The 23517-nt window shown below is 39.0% G+C and overlaps 1 protein-coding gene across 1 annotated transcript in view; it reads right to left on the bottom strand.

The window, feature by feature from the left end:
- ZNF532 (zinc finger protein 532) overlaps window positions 1-23517 on the bottom strand; it is a 101140-nt gene that overhangs the window by 55353 nt on the left and 22270 nt on the right. The window contains exons 2-3 of the mRNA XM_053701169.1: window positions 13032-13213; window positions 11695-11871 (exon numbers count right to left, since the gene is read on the bottom strand). Coding sequence (XP_053557144.1) covers window positions 11695-11871; window positions 13032-13213 — 359 coding nt within the window. The remainder of the gene's footprint in view (window positions 1-11694; window positions 11872-13031; window positions 13214-23517) is intronic.

Raw genomic sequence — 23517 nt, 5'->3', positions numbered from 1 at the left:
ACAAAAATAAAAACAATCCACCAGGACGTCCAATTATTGCTGGAATAGGCAATCTTACATACAATTTGTCATATTATGTAGACCAATACCTTCAAAAACATGTAATAACATTGCCTTCATACATCAAGGACAGCTCTCATTTACTGCAACTTTTGAATAACATCAGTATAGAAGGCAAAGATTTATTGTGGATAACATGCGACGTCAGCTCGCTATACTCCAATATCTCACATACACTAGGTTTACAAGCAATTGAACACTTTCTTAAGAAGGATATTTATCTACCAGACCAACAATGTGATTTTATTTTAGAAAGCATTCTATTTATACTTCAACACAATTATTTTTTATATCAAGATACTTTTTATTTACAGACTAAAGGTACGGCCATGGGGACCAGGTTTGCCCCAAGTTTTGCCAACCTATTTATGGGATTATTTGAAGAAAAGTACATCTATTCGGCAAACTTGGGGTTAAACCTGGTCTTCTATGGCCGCTATATAGATGATTTGATTTTTCTTTGGGGAGGGGACAATATCACAGCAGTTAAATTCATAGAATATCTAAACCAAAATGATATGGGAATTGAATTTACAGCTAATATTCAAACATCACATATTGAATATTTGGACTTGCATCTAAGTATTGACAATAATCAAATTAAATCAAAAACTTATTTCAAAGACGTAGACAGCAATAGTTTTCTTAATTACAAGAGCAACCACCACAAAAAGTGGATACACAATATCCCTTACAGCCAATTTCGAAGAATCAGACGAAATTGTACAGACCACAGTACCTTTTTGGAACAAAGTAAAATCCTATACAACAGGTTTTTAGAAAAAGAATACCCCCGTTATCTACTTGATAGATCTCTAGAAAGAGCATCATCACTAAATAGAAATGATATTCTAACCAACAATAAAAAAGCAAATAGCCAATCACATAACACCATGACAAGAGAGACGCTTTTTATAACACAATTCAATTCTGACTTTCAACAATTAGAACACATATTACACAAACATTGGCACATTATTCAAAGAGATCCTATACTAAAACATCTGGTAAAAGAAAAACCAAAAATAGTCTACAGGAGAGCTCCTACATTAAGAAGCAAATTAGCTCCAAGTAAAAAAGTTAAACATGTTCAGAGGACAAACAAAAATCACATTCAAATACCAAATAAAGGTCTGTTTGGTATATGTGGGCTATACAAATGCGGCAAATCGGGCTGTGGGACATGCAAAATTATTAAATCTGGCATAAAGAATTTCAAATCCACAGTTACAGGAGAAAATTTTCAGATTCCTATTTTTTTCAATTGCGAATCCTCCTATACAGTATACCTCATGGAGTGCATATGTGGCCTCCAGTACGTAGGTCGTACATCAAGGAGACTACGTACGAGGTGGGGGGAACACCATCGCAACTGTAAGAACAGTAAAAAAAAGAACATCAAACACAGCATACCTCATCACTGCCTGACAAAACATAATGGAAATCCTTATATCTATAATTATATTCCAATTGATTTTGTTCCAAAAAATAATGATTACAATAGATTACTCAAATTGAGACAACGTGAAACATTTTGGATATATCGTCTAAGAACACTATATCCATTGGGGCTCAATGCCAATTTAGATCTGGCAGCCTTCAATTGATTGACATTACTATCACAGTGAACTAATTTACCCTCCCAACTATAATATTGTCCTTCTTCCATTCTTTTTCTGATTCACATCCATACATTGCTTACATTCAATATCAAACCTATACATATATATATATTTTTTAGCACTATGGATATATCATTTCCGCGCCTGAGTACCCATTACACAATATGGGTGAAATAATTGCAGTTCACCTATTTGATATCTCATACACAGTTCGATTACACTTACATACCAATACACATTAACATCACTTTCACATGACTCTACACCACATACCAATTTTACATTCATAACACACATTAACATCACTTTCACATGACTCTACACCACATACCAATTTTACATTTAAAATACTTCAGATATACTAATACACTACAATATCTTTTGTTACAAATATTAAACACACGATACATACACATACAATGTTTTACAACATATGCACTATTCTTATCAACAATATTGAGGCCTGTCTATCATTCATACATGCCACACACATGCCCAATACACATCGTCTAATATATATATCTTTTATTGAATATCATTTTATAAACCAGAAATTTGCACACATAAAAAATATATTTTTTCTGATAATATCCATATAATTCTATCATATCTCCATGAACACCAACACCGTAACCAGTTTTACATAGATTAATGAATTCACCTAAATTACCTTAGATACACACTGATATTGGTTTACTGTATAACCAAGGTAAATAATAACCATGATGAATATCCATATCGAACTTCTATGTTCAATTATTTGAATATTACCGTTCCCCACATCTATTGAGGTCACAATTGCAAAATCATTTGAAGAAGCATCAAATATTTTCTTTGAAAAAGTTTCAAGAGATATGATACTGACGAATTTATTACAGTTTATTCCACAATGGTAATAATATGATACTGACGATTTTATCACAGTCTTATCCATAATGATCAGTTCAAAATTAAATGGAGAGTAGTTTTTAGAATTTATAACTTTTTCCATAGTGGTCAGTTCAAAAACCAAATGGAGAGTAGTTTTTAGGCACTATGCACAAATTAGCATTTAAAAATAGATGCCTATTAGGTACACTGTTAACAACCAATAAAGATGTCCATGGGCTATTTCATTTTATCGATATTGCTAGTACAATTCACCAACAGACAGATTTTAGCACTATCATGCTCTTACATTCCACCACATAACAACTGCTAACTGATAATACTCCATGCAGGATTCGTATACAAGTTTACATTTTAGCTTTACCACTTAGAATCAAAATATACAAAGTGCAGACACACTTCTTGTTGCAAATGTCCCTTTATATATAAAATATAAAATACACATTATGGTCTCTTACTTATAATGGACCAAACTTGCTCTTTTTTATATGACTATTATTATTATTTATTCTATGTACATATACAATGATCGTTCATTTGGTATCATTTCACACACTATTCATATACAAGCTTATGATTAAAATGTGGATATATTTCTTTACCTAACCTGTTGCAAACATCCCTTTAAATATACAACTAAATTTTCAGACACATCACTATTCATAATTGACCACGTCATGGCTTTTTATTCCAGATTATTTTATTTCTATCACATTCCATTATATTTTACAGGTGCAATTTTTGTGCATCATATGTTTTTTAAAAAACAATTTATATAATTTTAAATTTGTTATCTTGGAATTGTGGTTATTTTTTCTTTTGTTTTTCTTGTCTTTCTTTTCTTTCTAACACACTATGTTGATAGATCTAAGATCTTCTTCTAGCTGAAGCTCACAGCTGATTCAATTTTAAATAATCATGACCTTTCAATGCTGTTTTCACACTAATTGTAACACCTGTGAAGCCCTTTGTTTGGCTTCTCAGTTGAGTCTTGAAATGTTTTTCATTGGTTTGAAATTTATGTGACAACTTCCTTTTTATCTATACAAATGTGTATAAAATGTCAAGTTTTGTAATACATTTTATTCGCTTTGATATCTGAAGAAACGACCCTTGGCGGTTGAGAAACGCGTTATAATAAAGCTGATTTGAAATTCTTTTAAACTTTGGAAGTTGTACACTCTATTTTATGGTTTAAACCCAATTGAGCAACACACCATAGTTGCTGAACACAAAAACGCCTACAGCACAATTCCTTGGCCCCAGGAGAAAGCCCCGGGAGGAATCATATCCGACAGTGTACTAGCCACTGACTTAAGTGCTAGCAGGCGATTTAGTACTGGTCACAGCACAGTACCACAGTCTCCGTGATATCCCTGCTCTCTGGGAACAAGAGGAGCTGCCTACACAGGATCTTTTGGACGAACAAGACCACCAGACCGATACAGGACTGTCATTACTTCATCTTAGAGTCGATAACCGAGCAAGACATACTCGGCAAGAACGGAGTAACTATCTGTGGGACTTTTTATTGTTTTTTTGGGGTTCCCATCATTATTTGCATTTTGCATGTTATGTATTATTTATAGCAGCGCGCCTTCGTATCTCCTTGTGAGATACTACACCATACATTCATAATAACACTATCTAATAAAAATATTAAGAAAAAATATTGCACAAAAAATGTATAAAGGCTCAAATATACCTGTTTATAAAGGCTCAAATATACCTACGTTTCCTCCCAAACAGCACTCTTTCGTCCCTCACCCCCACTGGTCACCCCTATCTTAGGTACTGGCAGACAGTCTGCCAATATAAAAATGTAACTTTTCTTTTCTGCATGATAGGATACCCTCCAACCTCCCTGATCCCTCCAAAACAGATCTCTAACCCTCCCCCTTATAACTAGTGCTGCCATCTTAGGTACTGGCAGCTGTCTGCCAGTACCTATAATACCCCTTTTTTATGTATTTATTTGTATTTTTAATTTTTTTTTGTAGTGTAGTGGTCCTACCACCGCCCCCCTCCCGCGATCACAAATTAGGGACCCCACACCACTTTTTCTGTAGTGTAGCAGCCCCATCCCTCCGTGTCCCTTTATTTTTATTTCCTGTAGTGTAGGGCCCTCCCACTCCCTCCCCCCTCTGCTGCTGGGCTGCCCACCCGCCTTCCTCCCTATCGCCCACAACACCGACGATCGTTGCTGACTCTGACACACACAGTGTCACCATCTGTAATGATCAGACATCTGTCCTCATATAGACCTGGAGCACCGATCGTGCTCTGTTTCCATATGCAGGCAGATGCCTGGAGCTCAGGAACTTCAGCTCTTGGCTGTAACTTTACAGCCAAGACTGCTGGAGCTTCCTGAAGCTCAGACATATATATATATATATATATATATATATATACGTCTTGCGGTACGATGAGCAAAATACTGCAAGACGTATATATACATCTTTTTGGGTGAAGCGGTTAACATTGAGATACATACATATACATGTCTAAATATCAATAAATATATCATAATTTCATGTTGAGTTAGCGCAAATGAGAATATGTAATTAGGTTTGCGCGAGTAGGGTGTTTTTCCCCCTCTTTTTTTCCATTGGCCTCTATGGGGGAATACGTGAGCATGCACGCGATATTCTAACTTCAGCTTTTTTGTGCTTGTCGGGTTAGCGCGAGAGGGAAAACAGTTTATTTTCAACTTGTAATATAAGCGCAACCCGACAAGCGTAAAAAGCTTACTTCTAGCGCAATTAACACTTGAGCTGAAGCGTTAATTTGCGATCCACTCGTAATTTGGCCCTCTATATTTTATAATTCCACTTAAGTCTTTTACTCTTTACATTCAGCTTGTAATACCAGTGATAACATGGGAGTGCTATTGTTTTACCTTAAGCACAGTTAGAGCTCACCAGCGATAAAAATGAATCGCTCCACTTGTTATCTAAGCCTTATATTTGTACTTTTCAGGCTTCCATTTAAACTAGTCATTTTAATCTTTCTTCTTATCATTGTCAAAAACAGAATTTATGCTTACCTGATAAATTACTTTCTCCAACGGTGTGTCCGGTCCACGGCGTCATCCTTACTTGTGGGATATTCTCTTCCCCAACAGGAAATGGCAAAGAGTCCCAGCAAAGCTGGTCACATGATCCCTCCTAGGCTCCGCCCACCCCAGTCATTCGACCGACGGACAGGAGGAAATATATATAGGAGAAACCATATGATACCGTGGTGACTGTAGTTAGAGAAAATAATTCATCAGACCTGATTAAAAAACCAGGGCGGGCCGTGGACCGACACACCATTGGAGAAAGTAATTTATCAGGTAAGCATAAATTCTGTTTTCTCCAACATTGGTGTGTCCGGTCCACGGCGTCATCCTTACTTGTGGGAACCAATACCAAAGCTTTAGGACACGGATGAAGGGAGGGAGAAAATCAGGTCACCTAAATGGAAGGCACCACGGCTTGCAAAACCTTTCTCCCAAAAATAGCTTCCGAAGAAGCAAAAGTATCAAATTTGTAAAATTTGGCAAAAGTGTGCAGTGACGACCAAGTCGCTGCCTTACATATCTGGTCAACAGAAGCCTCGTTCTTGAATGCCCATGTGGAAGCCACAGCCCTAGTGGAGTGAGCTGTGATTCTTTCAGGAGGCTGCCGTCCGGCAGTCTCATAAGCCAATCGGATAATGCTTTTAAGCCAAAAGGAAAGAGAGGTAGAAGTCGCTTTTTGACCTCTCCTTTTACCAGAATAAACAACAAACAAGGAAGATGTTTGTCTGAAATATTTAGTAGCCTCTAAATAGAATTTTAGAGCACGGACTACATCCAAATTGTGTAACAAACGTTCCTTCTTTGAAACTGGATTCGGACACAAAGAAGGTACAACTATCTCCTGGTTAATATTTTTGTTAGAAACAACTTTAGGAAGAAAACCAGGCTTAGTACGCAAAACCACCTTATCTGCATGGAACACCAGATAAGGAGGAGAACACTGCAGAGCAGATAACTCTGAAACTCTTCTGGCAGAAGAGATTGCAACCAAAAACAAAACTTTCCAAGATAGTAACTTAATATCTACGGAATGTAAGGGTTCAAACGGAACCCCTTGAAGAACTGAAAGAACTAGATTTAAACTCCAGGGAGGAGTCAAAGGTCTGTAAACAGGCTTGATCCTAACCAGAGCCTGAACAAATGCTTGAACATCTGGCATAGCTGCCAGTCGTTTGTGTAGTAAGACAGATAAAGTAGAAATCTGTCCCTTTAGAGAACTTGCAGATAATCCTTTCTCCAAACCTTCTTGTAGAAAGGATAGCATCTTAGGAATCTTTATCTTGTTCCATGGCAATCCTTTGGATTCACACCAACAGATATATTTTTTCCATATTTTATGGTAAATTTTTCTAGTTACAGGCTTTCTAGCCTGAATCAGAGTATCTATTACAGAATCTGAAAACCCACGCTTTGATAAAATCAAGCGTTCAATCTCCAAGCCGTCAGCTGGAGGGAAACCAGATTCGGATGTTCGAATGGACCTTGAACAAGAAGGTCCTGTCTCAAAGGTAGCTTCCATGGTGGAGCCGATGACATATTCACCAGGTCTGCGTACCAAGTCCTGCGTGGCCACGCAGGAGCTATCAAGATCACCGAAGCCCTCTCCTGATTGATCCTGGCTACCAGCCTGGGAATGAGAGGAAACGGTGGGAATACATAAGCTAGGTTGAAGGTCCAAGGTGCTACTAGTGCATCTACTAGAGTCGCCTTGGGATCCCTGGATCTGGACCCGTAGCAAGGAACCTTGAAGTTCTGACGAGACGCCATCAGATCCATGTCTGGAATGCCCCATAATTGAGTTATTTGGGCAAAGATTTCCGGATGGAGTTCCCACTCCCCCGGATGGAATGTCTGACGACTCAGAAAATCCGCTTCCCAATTTTCCACTCCTGGGATGTGGATCGCAGACAAGTGGCAGGAGTGATCCTCCGCCCATTGAATTATTTTGGTCACTTCTTCCATCGCCAGGGAACTCCTTGTTCCCCCCTGATGATTGATATATGCAACAGTCGTCATGTTGTCTGATTGAAACCTTATGAATTTGGCCTTTGCTAGATGAGGCCAAGCTTTGAGAGCATTGAATATCGCTCTCAGTTCCAGAATGTTTATCGGGAGAAGAGATTCTTCCCGAGACCATAGACCCTGAGCTTTCAGGGGTTCCCAGACCGCGCCCCAGCCCACCAGGCTGGCGTCGGTCGTGACAATGACCCACTCTGGTCTGCGGAAGCTCATTCCCTGTGACAGATTGTCCAGGGTCAGCCACCAACGGAGTGAATCTCTGGTCTTTTGATCTACTTGAATCGTCGGAGACAAGTCTGTATAATCCCCATTCCACTGTCTGAGCATGCACAGTTGTAATGGTCTTAGATGAATTTGTGCAAAAGGAACTATGTCCATTGTTGCAACCATCAATCCTATTACTTCCATGCACTGCGCTATGGAAGGACGAAGAACAGAATGAAGTACTTGACAAGAGCTTAGAATTTTTGATTTTCTGACCTCTGTCAGAAAAATCCTCATTTCTAAGGAATCTATTATTGTTCCCAAGAAGGGAACTCTTGTTGACGGGGACAGAGAACTTTTTTCTTTGTTCACCTTCCATCCGTGAGATCTGAGAAAGGCTAGGACGATGTCCGTATGAGCCTTTGCTTTTGACAGAGACGACGCTTGAATCAGGATGTCGTCCAAGTAAGGTACTACTGCAATGCCCCTTGGTCTTAGAACCGCTAGAAGGGACCCTAGTACCTTTGTGAAAATCCTTGGAGCAGTGGCTAATCCGAATGGAAGTGCCACAAACTGGTAATGCTTGTCCAGAAAAGCGAACCTTAGGAACTGATGATGTTCCTTGTGGATAGGAATATGTAGGTACGCATCCTTTAAATCCACGGTAGTCATAAATTGATTTTCCTGGATAGTAGGTAGGATCGTTCGAATAGTTTCCATTTTGAACGATGGTACCCTGAGAAATTTGTTTAGGATTTTGAGATCCAAAATTGGTCTGAATGTTCCCTCTTTTTTGGGAACTATGAACAGGTTGGAATAAAAACCCATCCCTTGTTCTCTTATTGGAACTGGATGAATCACTCCCATCCTTAACAGGTCTTCTACACAATGTAAGAATGCCTGTCTTTTTATTTGGTTTGAAGATAATTGAGACCTGTGGAACCTTCCCCTTGGGGGTAGTTCCTTGAATTCCAGGAGATAACCTTGAGAAACTATTTCTAGCGCCCAAGGATCCTGAACATCTCTTGCCCAAGCCTGAGCAAAGAGAGAAAGTCTGCCCCCCACCAGATCCGGTCCCGGATCGGGGGCTATCCCTTCATGCTGATTTGGTAGCAGTGGTAGGCTTCTTGGCCTGCTTACCCTTGTTCCAGCCTTGCATTGGTTTCCAGGCTGGTTTGGGTTGTGAAGTATTACCCTCTTGCTTAGAGGATGTAGAATTAGAGGCTGGTCCATTTCTGCGAAAGGGACGAAAATTAGGTTTATTTTTAGCCTTAAAAGACCTATCCTGTGGGAGGGCGTGGCCCTTTCCCCCAGTGATGTCTGAAATAATCTCTTTCAAATCAGGTCCAAATAATGTTTTACCTTTGAAAGGAATGTTAAGCAATTTTGTCTTGGAAGACACATCCGCTGACCAAGACTTTAGCCAAAGCGCTCTGCGCGCCACGATAGCAAACCCTGAATTTTTCGCCGCTAATCTAGCTAATTGCAAAGCGGCATCTAAAACAAAAGAGTTAGCCAATTTAAGTGCTTGAACTCTGTCCATAACCTCCTCATACGAAGATTCTTTATTGAGCGATTTTTCTAGTTCCTCGAACCAGAAACACGCTGCCGTAGTGACAGGAACAATGCATGAAATTGGTTGTAGAAGGTAACCTTGCTGTACAAAAATCTTTTTAAGCAAACCCTCTAATTTCTTATCCATAGGATCTTTGAAAGCACAACTATCTTCGATAGGAATAGTAGTGCGTTTGTTTAGAGTAGAAACCGCCCCCTCGACCTTGGGGACTGTCTGCCATAAGTCCTTTCTGGGGTCGACTATAGGAAATAATTTCTTAAATATAGGGGGGGGGGACAAAAGGTATGCCGGGCCTTTCCCACTCTTTATTTACTATGTCCGCCACCCGCTTGGGTATAGGAAAAGCGTCGGGGGGCACCGGAACCTCTAGGAACTTGTCCATCTTACATAATTTCTCTGGAATGACCAAATTGTCACAATCATCCAGAGTAGACAACACCTCCTTAAGCAGTGCGCAGAGATGTTCTAATTTAAATTTAATGGCACAACATCAGGTTCAGCTTGATGAGAAATTTTTCCTGAATCTGAAATTTCTCCATCAGACAAAACCTCCCTCATGGCCCCTTGAGATTGGTGTGAGGGTATGTCAGAACAGTTATCATCAGCGTCCTCTTGCTCTTCAGTGTTTAAAACAGAGCAATCGCGCTTTCTCTGATAAGTAGGCATTTTGGATATAAGATTTGCTATGGAGTTATCCATTACAGCCGTTAATTGTTGCATGGTAATAAGTATTGGCGCACTAGATGTACTAGGGGCCTCCTGTGTGGGCATAACTGGTGTAGACACAGTAGGGGATGTAGTATCATGTTTACTCCCTTCACTTGAGGAATCATCTTGGGCAATATCATTATCTGTGGCATTACTGTCCTTACTTTGTTTGGACACTATGGCACAATTATCACATAAATTTAAATGGGGAGACACATTGGCTTTCATACATATAGAACATAGCTTATCTGATGGTACAGACATGTTAAACAGGCTTAAACTTGTCAACAAAGCACAAAAAACGTTTTAAAATAAAACCGTTACTGTCACTTTAAATTTCAAACTGAAAACACTTTATTACTGAATATGTGAAAAAGTATGAAGGAATTGTTCAAAATTCACCAAAATTTCACCACAGTGTCTTAAAGCATTAAAAGTATTGCACACCAAATTTCAGAGCTTTAACCCTTACATTTAACCCCTATACAGTCCCAGCTATATGCTTTGCTGAGACCCAACCAAGCCCAGAGGGGAATACGATACCACAAGACGCCTTCTATAAGCTTTTTCAGTGATTCTTAGCTCCTGACACATGCATCTGCATGCCTTGCTCTCCAAAAACAACTGCGCATTATTGGCGCGAAAATGAGGCTCTGTCTATAACTAGAAAGGCCCCCAACTGAAAAAGGTGTCCAACACAGTGCCTGCCGTTTTCCTAAACGTTTCCCCAAGATTATAACACCAATAATTAGTTAGAATCTGTATAATATGCCTAATAAAGCAATCGCTTTAGCCCAGAAAAATGTCTACCAGTTTTTAAGCCCTTTTTGAAGCCCTTTATTCTTTTATGTTAAACTAAGAAAATGGCTTACCGGTCCCCATGAGGGGAAATGACAGCCTTCCAGCATTACATGGTCTTGTTAGAAATATGGCCAGTCATACCTTAAGCAGAAAAGTCTGCTAACTGTTTCCCCAACTGAAGTTACTTCATCTTAACAGTCCTGTGTGGAAACAGCAATCGATTTTAGTAACTGTCTGCTAAAATCATCTTCCTCTTACAAACAGAAATCTTCATCCTTTTCTGTTTCAGAGTAAATAGTACATACCAGCATTATTTTAAAATAACAAACACTTGATAGAAGAATAAAACTACATTTAAACACCAAAAAAACTCTTAACCATCTCCTTTGAGATGTTGCCTGTACAACGGCAAAGAGAATGACTGGGGTGGGCGGAGCCTAGGAGGGATCATGTGACCAGCTTTGCTGGGACTCTTTGCCATTTCCTGTTGGGGAAGAGAATATCCCACAAGTAAGGATGACGCCGTGGACCGGACACACCAATGTTGGAGAAAACAAATGATGCATAAACTTCCCTTTATATGCAGTATTTGCATTACTGATGCAATACATTGATTCTTGAATGTTGTAGCTGTGTGATTAAAGAATACCTTTAAAAACATCCCCCAGAATGATTTTAATCTGCCTCCAAGCCCAAATAGTTTTCCTCTGAAACTTACAATCAGCAATTCATATATAACAAATGTTACATACTTGGGTTCTCCAATCTTCACTCCTGGATGTTGCGTGTAGGCATGGGAATGGGTGCTTGGTGCCGACTTGAAAGCCATAGGACAAATAGGACACTTGTAGAAGACTTCACAGTGGGATCCTTGGATATGACACTTTAATGCAGCAATCTCTGAATATACAACATTGCAGTGTATACACCTGTAATTAGAAATGTTATATTTCCTTAGATCCGGTCCCCTTTGTAGTGCATAACCATCTGGTTGTATGTAAATATGTTACTATCATGCTTACTCCTACTCTCACATCCTACCAACCAATCCCCATCCTCATTTTACCTTCTTACTTCTGTCATTGTGACCCTGGGCCATTTGAACTATCTAGATCCTTTTTTACCCCAATCTTCTATTTACCAACCCCAGTTAATCTCTTTATGGGCTTTCTAATGAGCATATTTTGCACCCAAAACCATTCTCCCCTCTACTTGCCATACTTGGCATCCGTGTCCACCCCCCCCCCCCACCTCCTTTAATTCCTCTTCTTCCTCACTCATCTGTTATATTATTTCAACTCACAATCAGAGCTACCTTTTTGAGGTGGCGGACAGCAATCATACCGATCGGATACGATCTGGATGATTGACACCCCCTGCTAACGACCAATCTAGCAGGGGGCGGCGCATTGCACAAGCATTTTACCAGAAATGCTTGTGCAATGATAAATGCTGACAGAGTATGCTGTCGGCTTTTATCGATGTCGTGCGGACAACATGTCTGCCCGACATTTAATAAATCTACCCCTATATCTCTTTCACCTGTCTCCGGCCTAGTGCACTCTTTTCTTTACATAATCACTTGTTAAATCAGTTTCCATCCTTTCACATTTCTAGTTCCCTTACCTAACTTTATTGCTTCACTTTCATTACCAGTTTCACATAGGGTTGCCAGTTGTCCTCCACAAAATTACTGGACAATAAGTCGCTGACTGGGCACAATGATTGATGGAGTCATACAATGCTCACCCAAAAGCTCTACCTTAGCCTATTTTTCACAATAAAGCATTAATTATACCACTTGACTGTCAGTAACATAAAAATCAATCATTTTGATTTGACAAGGATAAAGTGATTTGACACAAATAACTGCCCTTGAATTCTTTTTGCTCCATATTTAGTTTAGGCATAGGCAACATTTTACATTTACAGGACTTTAAAAAACTGGACATTTAAGTGTCCAGCATTATTGATTATTAAGATGGAACTTGACAGCCTACTAAAATGCTGGACTGTCCGGTTGAATACTGGACACCTGGAAACACAAATTGTTAGAATATAAGTTCTCTAAAACCCCAAGGGCACTTACCGGAATCCAATTCTACGCGTGTAATGAAGGCAATTCTTAATGACATGCGTTTGGAAATGGACAGACCGGCAGATTGCCCCACACTCTGGGCAAGTGTACGGCGATTTGTGCTGATGTATCCGTTGATGGCAAGCAAAGCTGCATTGGTTTGGTAGTAGCATCATACAGACACTACATATTTTCTACAAAGAAAAGAGCACACACATTAGGGTCTGTAACATTTAAAATACATTGATCAATTTGATTAAAAAAAAGAATATACACAAAACAGAAAAAGTTAAATAATAAATTCTATAATAAATTCTACTACTCCAAAACATTTTTTAAATTGTATGCAATTAAGTACTTACAGAGCTATATTATTCTGCCTTGCAATATACAATTTCTACGTATTTCAAAGTCCAGAACCTTAACTTACTTTTTTGGTGCTAATACTGTTGTTCACACAAGTGATGTGCCTTGTTTATATATTTAAAAATGTAGGGTGGGGGGCGGAGCCAACTGCTAAGGGAACGAGACGTGTTTCTGAGGAGCTCCCGGCTCCAACTTTATTAAAAGAGGAGTTTATGCATATCTCTACTTTTAAGATGTTTAAGACAGATTCCTAATATAATCATATGTGCTGGAGAAGAGTCCGGGAGATCGACTGGACATATCTAGATCAGCGAGTTTGACAGTGTTAAAGCCATGAAGGAGGCCTCAGCCATGTGGGAGTCTGAGATGGCTCAGATCCTCTATGACCACTTTCATAGCCTAACGTTGGTTTTGTACGAGGCTTTTGCGGACACGGCATCACGAAATGCTACATCTATACAAGTAAATGCATCTCGTGCAGATCTTTATTATGGAACTATCAAAGTTTGTACATACAATGGTGGATGTGCAGATGAATATATCACCCCTACTGGGTGTGGCCTTAGTTTCTCCCTTTGGCAAGACGACTCAATCTCTAACCGCAATACAACTTTTCACCACACGCTATGTTGTATAGGGAAGGATGAAGATCAGAGCAACCCTGACGTGAAGGGTTCCGTAATGCAGCTCAAAATGTTGACTGGCATCCCTTCTGATGACATGAGGAGCAAGAGGGAACAGAGGCGACATTGCGCTATCAACACAGGGGTTTCAACACAACTTCCTAAGAGCAACGGCACCTGTATCATCATGGTTATGAATGCCGACTTATCCCTGGAATTACTAGGGTATAGTGATCCCCAATTGATGTCACAGTGCTCTTCCCATATCTCACGTTTTCTAATTGTAATGGAGGCGTTCCGGAGCCTTAAGAGACTGGCTCCTGTGTCTAAAACCGGAATAGGCTAATCTTCCCGTGTGAAGATGCACAGATCTCAAAGTCGGAGTAAGACTGGCAATGTGAGATGTTAAACGACATTCAGTTAATCCTATGACTTTTTTATTTTTTTTATTGTTGTTTTTTGGTCTCAATTTCATGTTGGGAACTTGTGTACCCATTGTATCTCGAAACAAAACGTTTTTGCTGGATATATAAGGTACCCTAGAGATATGAACTTCCTTAGGACAATATTGGTACAGTTTTGATAGTTACTCCTACTACTGATTATTAAAGTTAATGGACTGCTAATGTTTGTATACTCATAGTGGGTGTATTATATGCTTCTTTAATGAACATTTGAGACAAGTCCTAATAGAAATCCTTTGTCTGTGAGGTATATATGCCCAGTACTCCTAGAGACTTTGCTATGTTTTGTGTATGATTTTTACATACTATCTCCTAACAAATTTGTAGTATAGACTACTAATGAGACATGTATATTTGTTCAATGGTGATAGTTATCTCTTATTCACACACCCACATTTATTTCTTATATTCTTAACTACTTAGGCACAGGTTTAATGTTTAACACTACTATGTGTATGATAACCACCCATAAGAAGACTCAGACATGTTAGTTTTATAAGTTGTTAAAGTTTAAACATGTTATATACATGTCCTCTATTAGTTAATTTACAGGAGGACAATTTGGACCCATAGCTTGAGCACTATTATTTATCTAGGTCTCTCATTGTGCAATATACTACATGGCGATTCTTTGTGCTCTTGATTTCTGCCTACATTTGTTGTTCTGCTACTTTGCTTTCTGATGTTAGAATGCGCTTCTGCCTGTCTAGTTTAGGGTTTAATAACATAAAAACCTTACTTGTTTTTCTTTATTGCACTTATCATTGTAGTTCTTTGTACACTGGCACTCTTACTGAGACTTGTTTGTGGAATTATAATTATTCCACAGTTGAATTACGACACAAACAAATACAAAACCTATTATTATTTATAGCGATATAGTTTTTAAATATGTTTACTTTGACCTTTATAAGTCTGCTGACATTCGGGCATGCAAGTGCGTATTATCTATATTCTGTATTAACTCATTATGGTACATATTCTGGGTGTCTGTTTGATATTTTATTCTCCAACTTACACTTATATTCACTGACAGATGTTTATTGTACTCTGTGCTCGGCCATGTCTAGAGGGTTTGCCTGTTATTGATTTCCCATGACATGTCTTCGCAAAAAACAGTTAAAGCCCTTTGATTAAATATTAGATGCATAACCTGTTCAATATGGCTTACCTGGAGATAGAAAAGCCTCCAACCATAGTCAGATCTCTATAGTACTTTGATAGTTGGGGAATTTATACGAAGAAATTGTTAAATGTTCCTAGCCTACTTTTGGGGTACACATATACTTACTGTGTCATTTTTGTTAATAGTTAAAGACATCTGTTTATTTTTATTTGCCTATCGCTGGGTATAGGGCCCATGCCCAGTTGATGGGAGTTGGCTGTAATAATTTAGATGTCTTTATGTCTCTCTTTGAATTATTGTAGGTTATTTTGCACTCTAATGTTATGGAAACAGGTACAAACTTAGGTTGAGATCATCAATGTTTAGATTTTAACTAGTCAATAAATGTTAAGATTCAAGATATAACAGGAAAGCTACAATGGTCTCCTTCAGCTTAATATTTTTTTACTATTAGCTAAATAGTGCTGTCTCATAAGTTTACATGTAGATCTATATATGTATTTACATATTACTCTCCTCTATATCCCACTAGTTTGTCTCAATATGAGAACATCTATACAGAAGTTATACACTCAAAGGTTCTTGTTCCCAACTAAGAAAACTTATGATTATTCTCTGCCCCCCTCCCACACCCTTTAATACACTTTGGCATCAACGATTATGTCCAAAGTGTTTTTGCGCGGTTTCCCTTGCAAAATACTGCTTACACAATTTTAATGATACTGTCTTCAAATATAGTTTACCTTTACATTTTTAGTCCCTCTATATTGTAAGTTACCTTTTATTATTCATTTATTTTGTGGTTTGGGACATCAAACGATTAATAAATAACTTACGGCTAGATTTAGAGTTTTGTCGGTAACGACCCGAAAAACTAACGCCCGCGTTTTTCTGGCCGCACCATAAAAATAACTCTGGTATTGAGAGTCCACATAAAGGCTGCGTTAGGCTCCAAAAAAGGAGCGTAGAGCATTTTTAACGCAGCTTCAACTTTCGATACCAGAGTTGCTTACGGACGCGGCCAGCCTCAAAAACGTGCTCGTGCACGATTCCCCCATAGGAAACAATGGGGCTGTTTGAGCTGAAAAAAAACCTAACACCTGCAAAAAAGCAGCGTTAAGCTCCTAACGCAGCCCCATTGTTTGCTATGCGGTAACACTTCCTACGTCTGCACCTAACACCCTAACATGTACCCCGAGTCTAAACACCCCTAACCTTACACTTATTAACCCCTAATCTGCCGCCCCCGCTATCGCTGACCCCTGCATATTATTTTTAACCCCTAATCTGCCGCTCCGTAAACCGCCGCTACTTACATTATCCCTATGTACCCCTAATCTTGTTCCCTAACATCGCCGACCCCTATATTATATTTATTAACCCCTAATCTGCCCCCCACAACGTCGCCTCCACCTGCCTACACTTATTAACCCCTAATCTGCCGAGCGGACCTGAGCGCTACTATAATAAAGTTATTAACCCCTAATCCGCCTCACTAACCCTATCATAAATAGTATTAACCCCTAATCTGCCCTCCCTAACATCGCCGACACCTAACTTCAATTATTAACCCCTAATCTGCCGACCGAATCTCGCCGCTATTCTAATAAATGTATTAACCCCTAAAGCTAAGTCTAACCCTAATACTAACACCCCCCTAAATTAAATATAATTTAAATCTAACGAAATTAATTAACTCTTATTAAATAAATTATTCCTATTTAAAGCTAAATACTTACCTGTAAAATAAATCCTAATATAGCTACAATATAAATTATAATTATATTATAGCTATTTTAGGATTTATATTTATTTTACAGGTAACTTTGTATTTATTTTAACCAGGTACAATAGCTATTAAATAGTTAAGAACTATTTAATAGCTAAAATAGTTAAAATAATTACAAATTTACCTGTAAAAGAAATCCTAACCTAAGTTACAAATAAACCTAACACTAGACTATCAATAAATTAATTAAATAAACTACCTACAATTACCTACAATTAACCTAACACTACACTATCAATAAATTAATTAAATATAATTGCTACAAATAAATACAATTAAATAAACTAGCTAAAGTACAAAAAATAAAAAAGAACTAAGTTACAAAAAATAAAAAAATATTTACAAACATAAGAAAAATATTACAACAATTTTAAACTAATTACACCTACTCTAAGCCCCCTAATAAAATAACAAAGCCCCCCAAAATAAAAAAATGCCCTACCCTATTCTAAATTAATAAAGTTAAAAGCTCTTTTACCTTACCAGCCCTGAACAGGGCCCTTTGCGGGGCATGCCCCAAAAAGTTCAGCTCTTTTGCCTGTAAAAAAAAACATACAATACCTCCCCCCCAACATTACAACCCACCACCCACATACCCCTAATCTAACCCAAACCCCCCTTAAATAAACCTAACACTAAGCCCCTGAAGATCATCCTACCTTGTCTTCACCTCACCAGGTATCACCGATCGGTCCTGGCTCCAAAATCTTCATCCAACCCAAGCGGGGGTTGGCGATCCATCATCCGATGGCTGAAGAGGTCCAGAAGAGGCTCCAAAGTCTTCATCCTATCCGGGAAGAAGAGGCGATCCGGACCGGCAACCATCTTGATCCAAGCGGCATCTTCTATCTTCATCCGATGACGACCGGCTCCATCCTGAAGACCTCCACCGCGGACCCATCTTCCTCCGGCGACGTCCAACTGAAGAATGACGGTTCCTTTAAGGGACGTCATCCAAGATGGCGTCCCTCGAATTCCGATTGGCTGATAGGATTCTATCAGCCAATCGGAATTAAGGTAGGAATATTCTGATTGGCTGATGGAATCAGCCAATCAGATTGAGCTCGCATTCTATTGGCTGATCGGAAAAGCCAATAGAATGCGAGCTCAATCTGATTGGCTGATTGGATCAGCCAATCGGATTGAACTTGATTCTGATTGGCTGATTCCATTTTTTATTTTGGGGGGCTTTGTTGTTTTATTAGGGGGCTTAGAGTAGGTGTAATTAGTTTAAAATTGTTGTAATATTTTTCTTATGTTTGTAGATGTTTTTTTATTTTTTGTAACTTAGTTCTTTTTTATTTTTTGTACTTTAGTTAGTTTATTTAAATGTATTTTTTTGTAGGTATTGTATTTAATTAATGTATTGATAGTGTAGTGTTTATTTTACAGGTAAGTATTTAGCTTTAAATAGGAATAATTTATTTAATAAGAGTTAATTAATTTCGTTATATTAAAATTATATTTAAGTTAGGGGGGTGTTAGTGTTAGGGTTAGACTTAGCTTTAGGGGTTAATACATTTATTAGAATAGCGGTGAGCTCCGGTCGGCAGATTAGGGGTTAATAATTGAAGTTAGGTGTCGGCGATGTTAGGGAGGGCAGATTAGGGGTTAATACTATTTATTATAGGGTTAGTGAGGCAGATTAGGGGTTAATAACTTTATTATAGTAGCGCTCAGGTCCGCTCGGCAGATTAGGGGTTAATAAGTGTAGGCAGGTGGAGGCGACGTTGTGGGGGGCAGGTTAGGGGTTAATAAATATAATACAGGGGTCGGCGGTGTTAGGGGCAGCCGATTAGGGGTACATAAGGATAACTTAAGTAGCGGCGCTTTGCGGTCGGCAGATTAGGGGTTAATTATTGTAGGTAGTTGGCGGCGACGTTGTGGGGGGCAGATTAGGGGTTAATAAATATAATACAGGGGTCGGCGGTGTTAGGGGGAGCAGATTAGGGGTACATAAGGATAAAGTAGGTGGCGGTCGGCAGATTAGGGGTTAAAAAAATTTATTTGAGTGTCGGCGATGTGGGGGGACCTCGGTTTAGGGGTACATAGGTAGTTTATGGGTGTTAGTGTACTTTAGAGTACAGTAGTTAAGAGCTTTATAAACCGGCGTTAGCCCAGAAAGCTCTTAACTACTGACTTTTTTCCTGCGGCTGGAGTTTTGTCGTTAGAGCTCTAACGCTCACTTCAGAAACGACTCTAAATACCGGAGTTAGAAAGATCCCATTGAAAAGATAGGATATGCAATTGACGTAAGGGGATCTGTGGTATGGAAAAGTCGCGGCTGAAAAGTGAGCGTTAGACCCTATTTTGAGTGACTCCAAATACCGGCGGTAGCCTAAAACCAGCGTTAGGAGCCTCTAACGCTGGTTTTCACGGCTACCGCCAAACTCCAAATCTAGGTCTCAGTTAATATATATTTTCTATATCAGTTATGCATAATGCAGTGCAATATGTTTATTCCTTATCTCTGCCATTATATAGAAGCTTAGCTTAACTGATATATTTTCTTTATATTAGTTGCATATAGTGCATTACTACATGTTTATTTATTATCTATGCTATTATATAGAATCAGTACCTATAACAAGTGTTATTTGAGAATAGGGGTACTTTAGATTTATACCTTTGCTATGAATCCCCTTTCAAACAAAACAAAGAGAAAAAGAAAAAGAGGTTTATTGCGCATTAGGGTATTTGAACATACAGTGGGGTTTTTTTCTTTTGTTTTTTTTTTAAACCTTTTGTATCCTAGCATTTTGAGATGTATGTGTTATAAGTTTAATTACTCGTACCTTGGCGCCTAAGTGTGTACGATCAGAGTTTTTTCTTTGTATTGTATTTTATTTCTTGTATGTACTTTAATTTTCAAACCTCAATAAAAATATATAAAAAAAAAAATGTAGGGTGTATCATATTTAACAGTTTTTGTCTACATCTTTTTAATTCATCAAAGAAGCTATAGTAACTTCCAAGTTTCCTTGAAGGGACATACAAGTACAGGTAGAAAACCCTTTATCCAAACTGCTTGGGACAGGAAAAGGTATGGATTTTGGAATAGTTTGCATTTTGGAATACTTGCATCTAATGCCTCCAGCATGTAAAATGGTAGAGGAGATGGCATGTTGCTACTTCTGGTCATTACTTCTTGTATTTCTGCTGACCATAGTCACCATGCAACCCTATGGTAATGCTAGCTATTACTGCCATGTTCTCCTGCTGTTTATTACATCTAGTGTTCCTGCTGACCATTGTCACCATGTTAACCTATGGTAATGCTAGCTATTACTGCCATGTTCTCCTGCTGGTTATTACATCTTGTGTTACTGCTGACCACTTTCACTATGCTACCCTATGGTAATGCTAGCTATAACTGCCATATTCTCCTGCTGATCATTACGTCTTGTGTTCCTGCTGATCACTGTCACCATGCTACCCTATGGTAATGCTAGCTATTACTGCCATATTCTCCTGCTGGTCATCAATTCTTGTGTTCCTGCTGACCACTGTCACCATGCTACCCTATATTAATGCTAGCTATTACTGCCATGTTCTCCTGCTGGTCATAACTTCTTGTGTTCCTGCTGATCACTGTCACCATGCTACCCTATGGTAATGCAAGCTATTAATGCCATCTTCTCCTGCTGCTTATTACTTATTGTGTTCCTGCTGATCACTGTCACCATGCTACCCTATGGTAATTCTTGCTATTACGGCCATGTTCTCCTGCTGGTCATTACATCTTGTGTTCCTGCTGACCACTGTCACTATGCTACCCTATGGTAATGCCAGCTATTACTGCCATGTTCTCCTGCTGGTTATTACGTCTTGTGTTCCTGCTGACCACTGTCACCTTGCTACCCTACGGTAATGCTAGCTATTAATGCCATCTTCTCCTGCTGCTTATTACTTATTGTGTTCCTGCTGATCACTGTCACCATGCTACCCTATGGTAATTCTTGCTATTACGGCCATGTTCTCCTGCTGGTCATTACATCTTGTGTTCCTGCTGACCACTGTCACTATGCTACCCTATGGTAACGCCAGCTATTACTGCCATGTTCTCCTGCTGGTTATTACGTCTTGTGTTCCTGCTGACCACTGTCACCTTGCTACCCTACGGTAATGCTAGCTATTAATGCCATGTTCTCCTGCTGGTTATTACTTATTGTGTTCCTGCTGATCACTGTCACCATGCTACCCTATGGTAATTCTTGCTATTACGGCCATGTTCTCCTGCTGGTCATTACATCTTGTGTTCCTGCTGACCACTGTCACTATGCTACCCTATGGAAACACCAGCTATTACTGCCATGTTCTCCTGCTGGTCATTACGTCTTGTTTTCCTGCTGATCACTGTCACCATGCTACCCTATGGTAATGCTAGCTATTACTGCCATGTTCTCCTGCTGGTCATTACCTATTATGTTCCTGATGACCACTGTCACCATGCTACTCTATGGTAATGCTAGCTATTACTGCCATGTTCTCCTGCTGGTCATTACTTCTTGTGCTCCTACTGATCACTCTCACCATGCTACTCTATAGTAATGCTAGCTATTACTGCCATGTTCTCCTGCTGGTCATTCCATCTTGTGTTCCTGCTGATCACTGTCACCATGCTACCCTATGGTAATGCTAGATATTACTGCCATGTTCTCCTGCTGGTCATCATTTCTTGTGTTCCTGCTGACCGCTGTCACCAAGCTACCCTACGGTAATGATAGCTATTAATGCCTTGTTCTCCTGCTGCTCATTACTTCTTGTGTCCATGCTGACCACTTTCACCATGCTACCCTATGGTAATGCTAGCTATTAATGCCATGTTCTCCTGCTGCTCATTACTTCTTGTGTTCCTGCTGACCACTATCACCATGCTACCCTATGGTAATGCTAGCTATTACTGCCATGTTCTCCTGCTGGTTATTACGTCTTGTTTTCCTGCTGACCATTGCCACCTTGCTACCCTATGGTAATGCTTGCTATTACTGCCATGTTCTCCTGCTGTTCATTATGTCTTCTGGTCCTGCGGACTACTGTCACCATGCTACCCTATAGTAATGCTAGCTATTACTGCCATGTTCTCCTGCTGGTCATTACATCTTGTGTTTCTGCTGACCACTGTCACCATGCTACCCTATGATAATGCTAGCTATTATTGCCATGTTCTCCTGCTGGTCATTACGTCTTGTGTTCCTGCTGACCACTGTCACCATGCTACCCTATGGTAATGCTAGCTATTACATAGAAACATAGAAACATAGAATTTGACGGTAGATAAGAACAAAAAAGGCCCATCAAGTCTACCCATATCACATGTTACTTTTTCCTTAGGATAGCCTTATGTATGTCCCAGACATTTTTAAATTCCTTTACAGTCTTTGTGTTTACCACCTCAAATGGAAGTTTATTCCATGAATCCACCACCCCTTCTGTAAAAAAATGCTTCCTCAAATTTCTCCTGAATCTGCTACCCCCTAACTTTAGATTGTGACCCCTTGTTTTGGCTTTTATTTTTTTGTGAAAAATGCTTTCAGCTTCTATTTTATTAAGTCCCTTCATATATTTGAAGGTTTCTATGATGTCACCTTCTTCCCTTCTATCCTCTAAACTATACATATTTAGATTATAGAGTCTTTCTTTGTATGTTTTATATTTTAGACCATGTACCATTTTAGTAGCCCTCCTTTGGACAGCTTCTAGTTTATTTATATCTTTCTGAAGATATGGTCTCCAGAACTGTACACAGTATTCCATATTTGGTCTAACGAATGATCTGTAAAGTGGCATAAGAACCTTGCTATTTCTGCTACTAAAACCTCTTCCAATGCAACCAAGCATTTGACTGGCCTTGCTGGCTGCACTGCGGCATTGTGTACCAAATTTGAAATCATCTGAAATAATAATTCCAAAATCCCTTTCTTCTTTAATTACAGTCAGTAATGTACCATTGAGACTATAATTGGCCTTTGGGTTTTTGGATCCTATATGCATAATTTTGCTCTTGGTAATATTAAATTTCAGATCCCATTTATTTGACCAGTCCTCTAGTTTATTAATATCACAGTTCATTTGATCAACTCCTCCTGGAACATCTATCCTGTTACAAATTTTTGTATCATCAGCAAAC

This window comes from Bombina bombina, chromosome 2 (assembly GCF_027579735.1).
Source record: "Bombina bombina isolate aBomBom1 chromosome 2, aBomBom1.pri, whole genome shotgun sequence".
Classification (NCBI taxonomy): Eukaryota; Metazoa; Chordata; class Amphibia; order Anura; family Bombinatoridae; genus Bombina; species Bombina bombina.
This window is presented reverse-complemented; position numbering and strand designations above follow the sequence as displayed.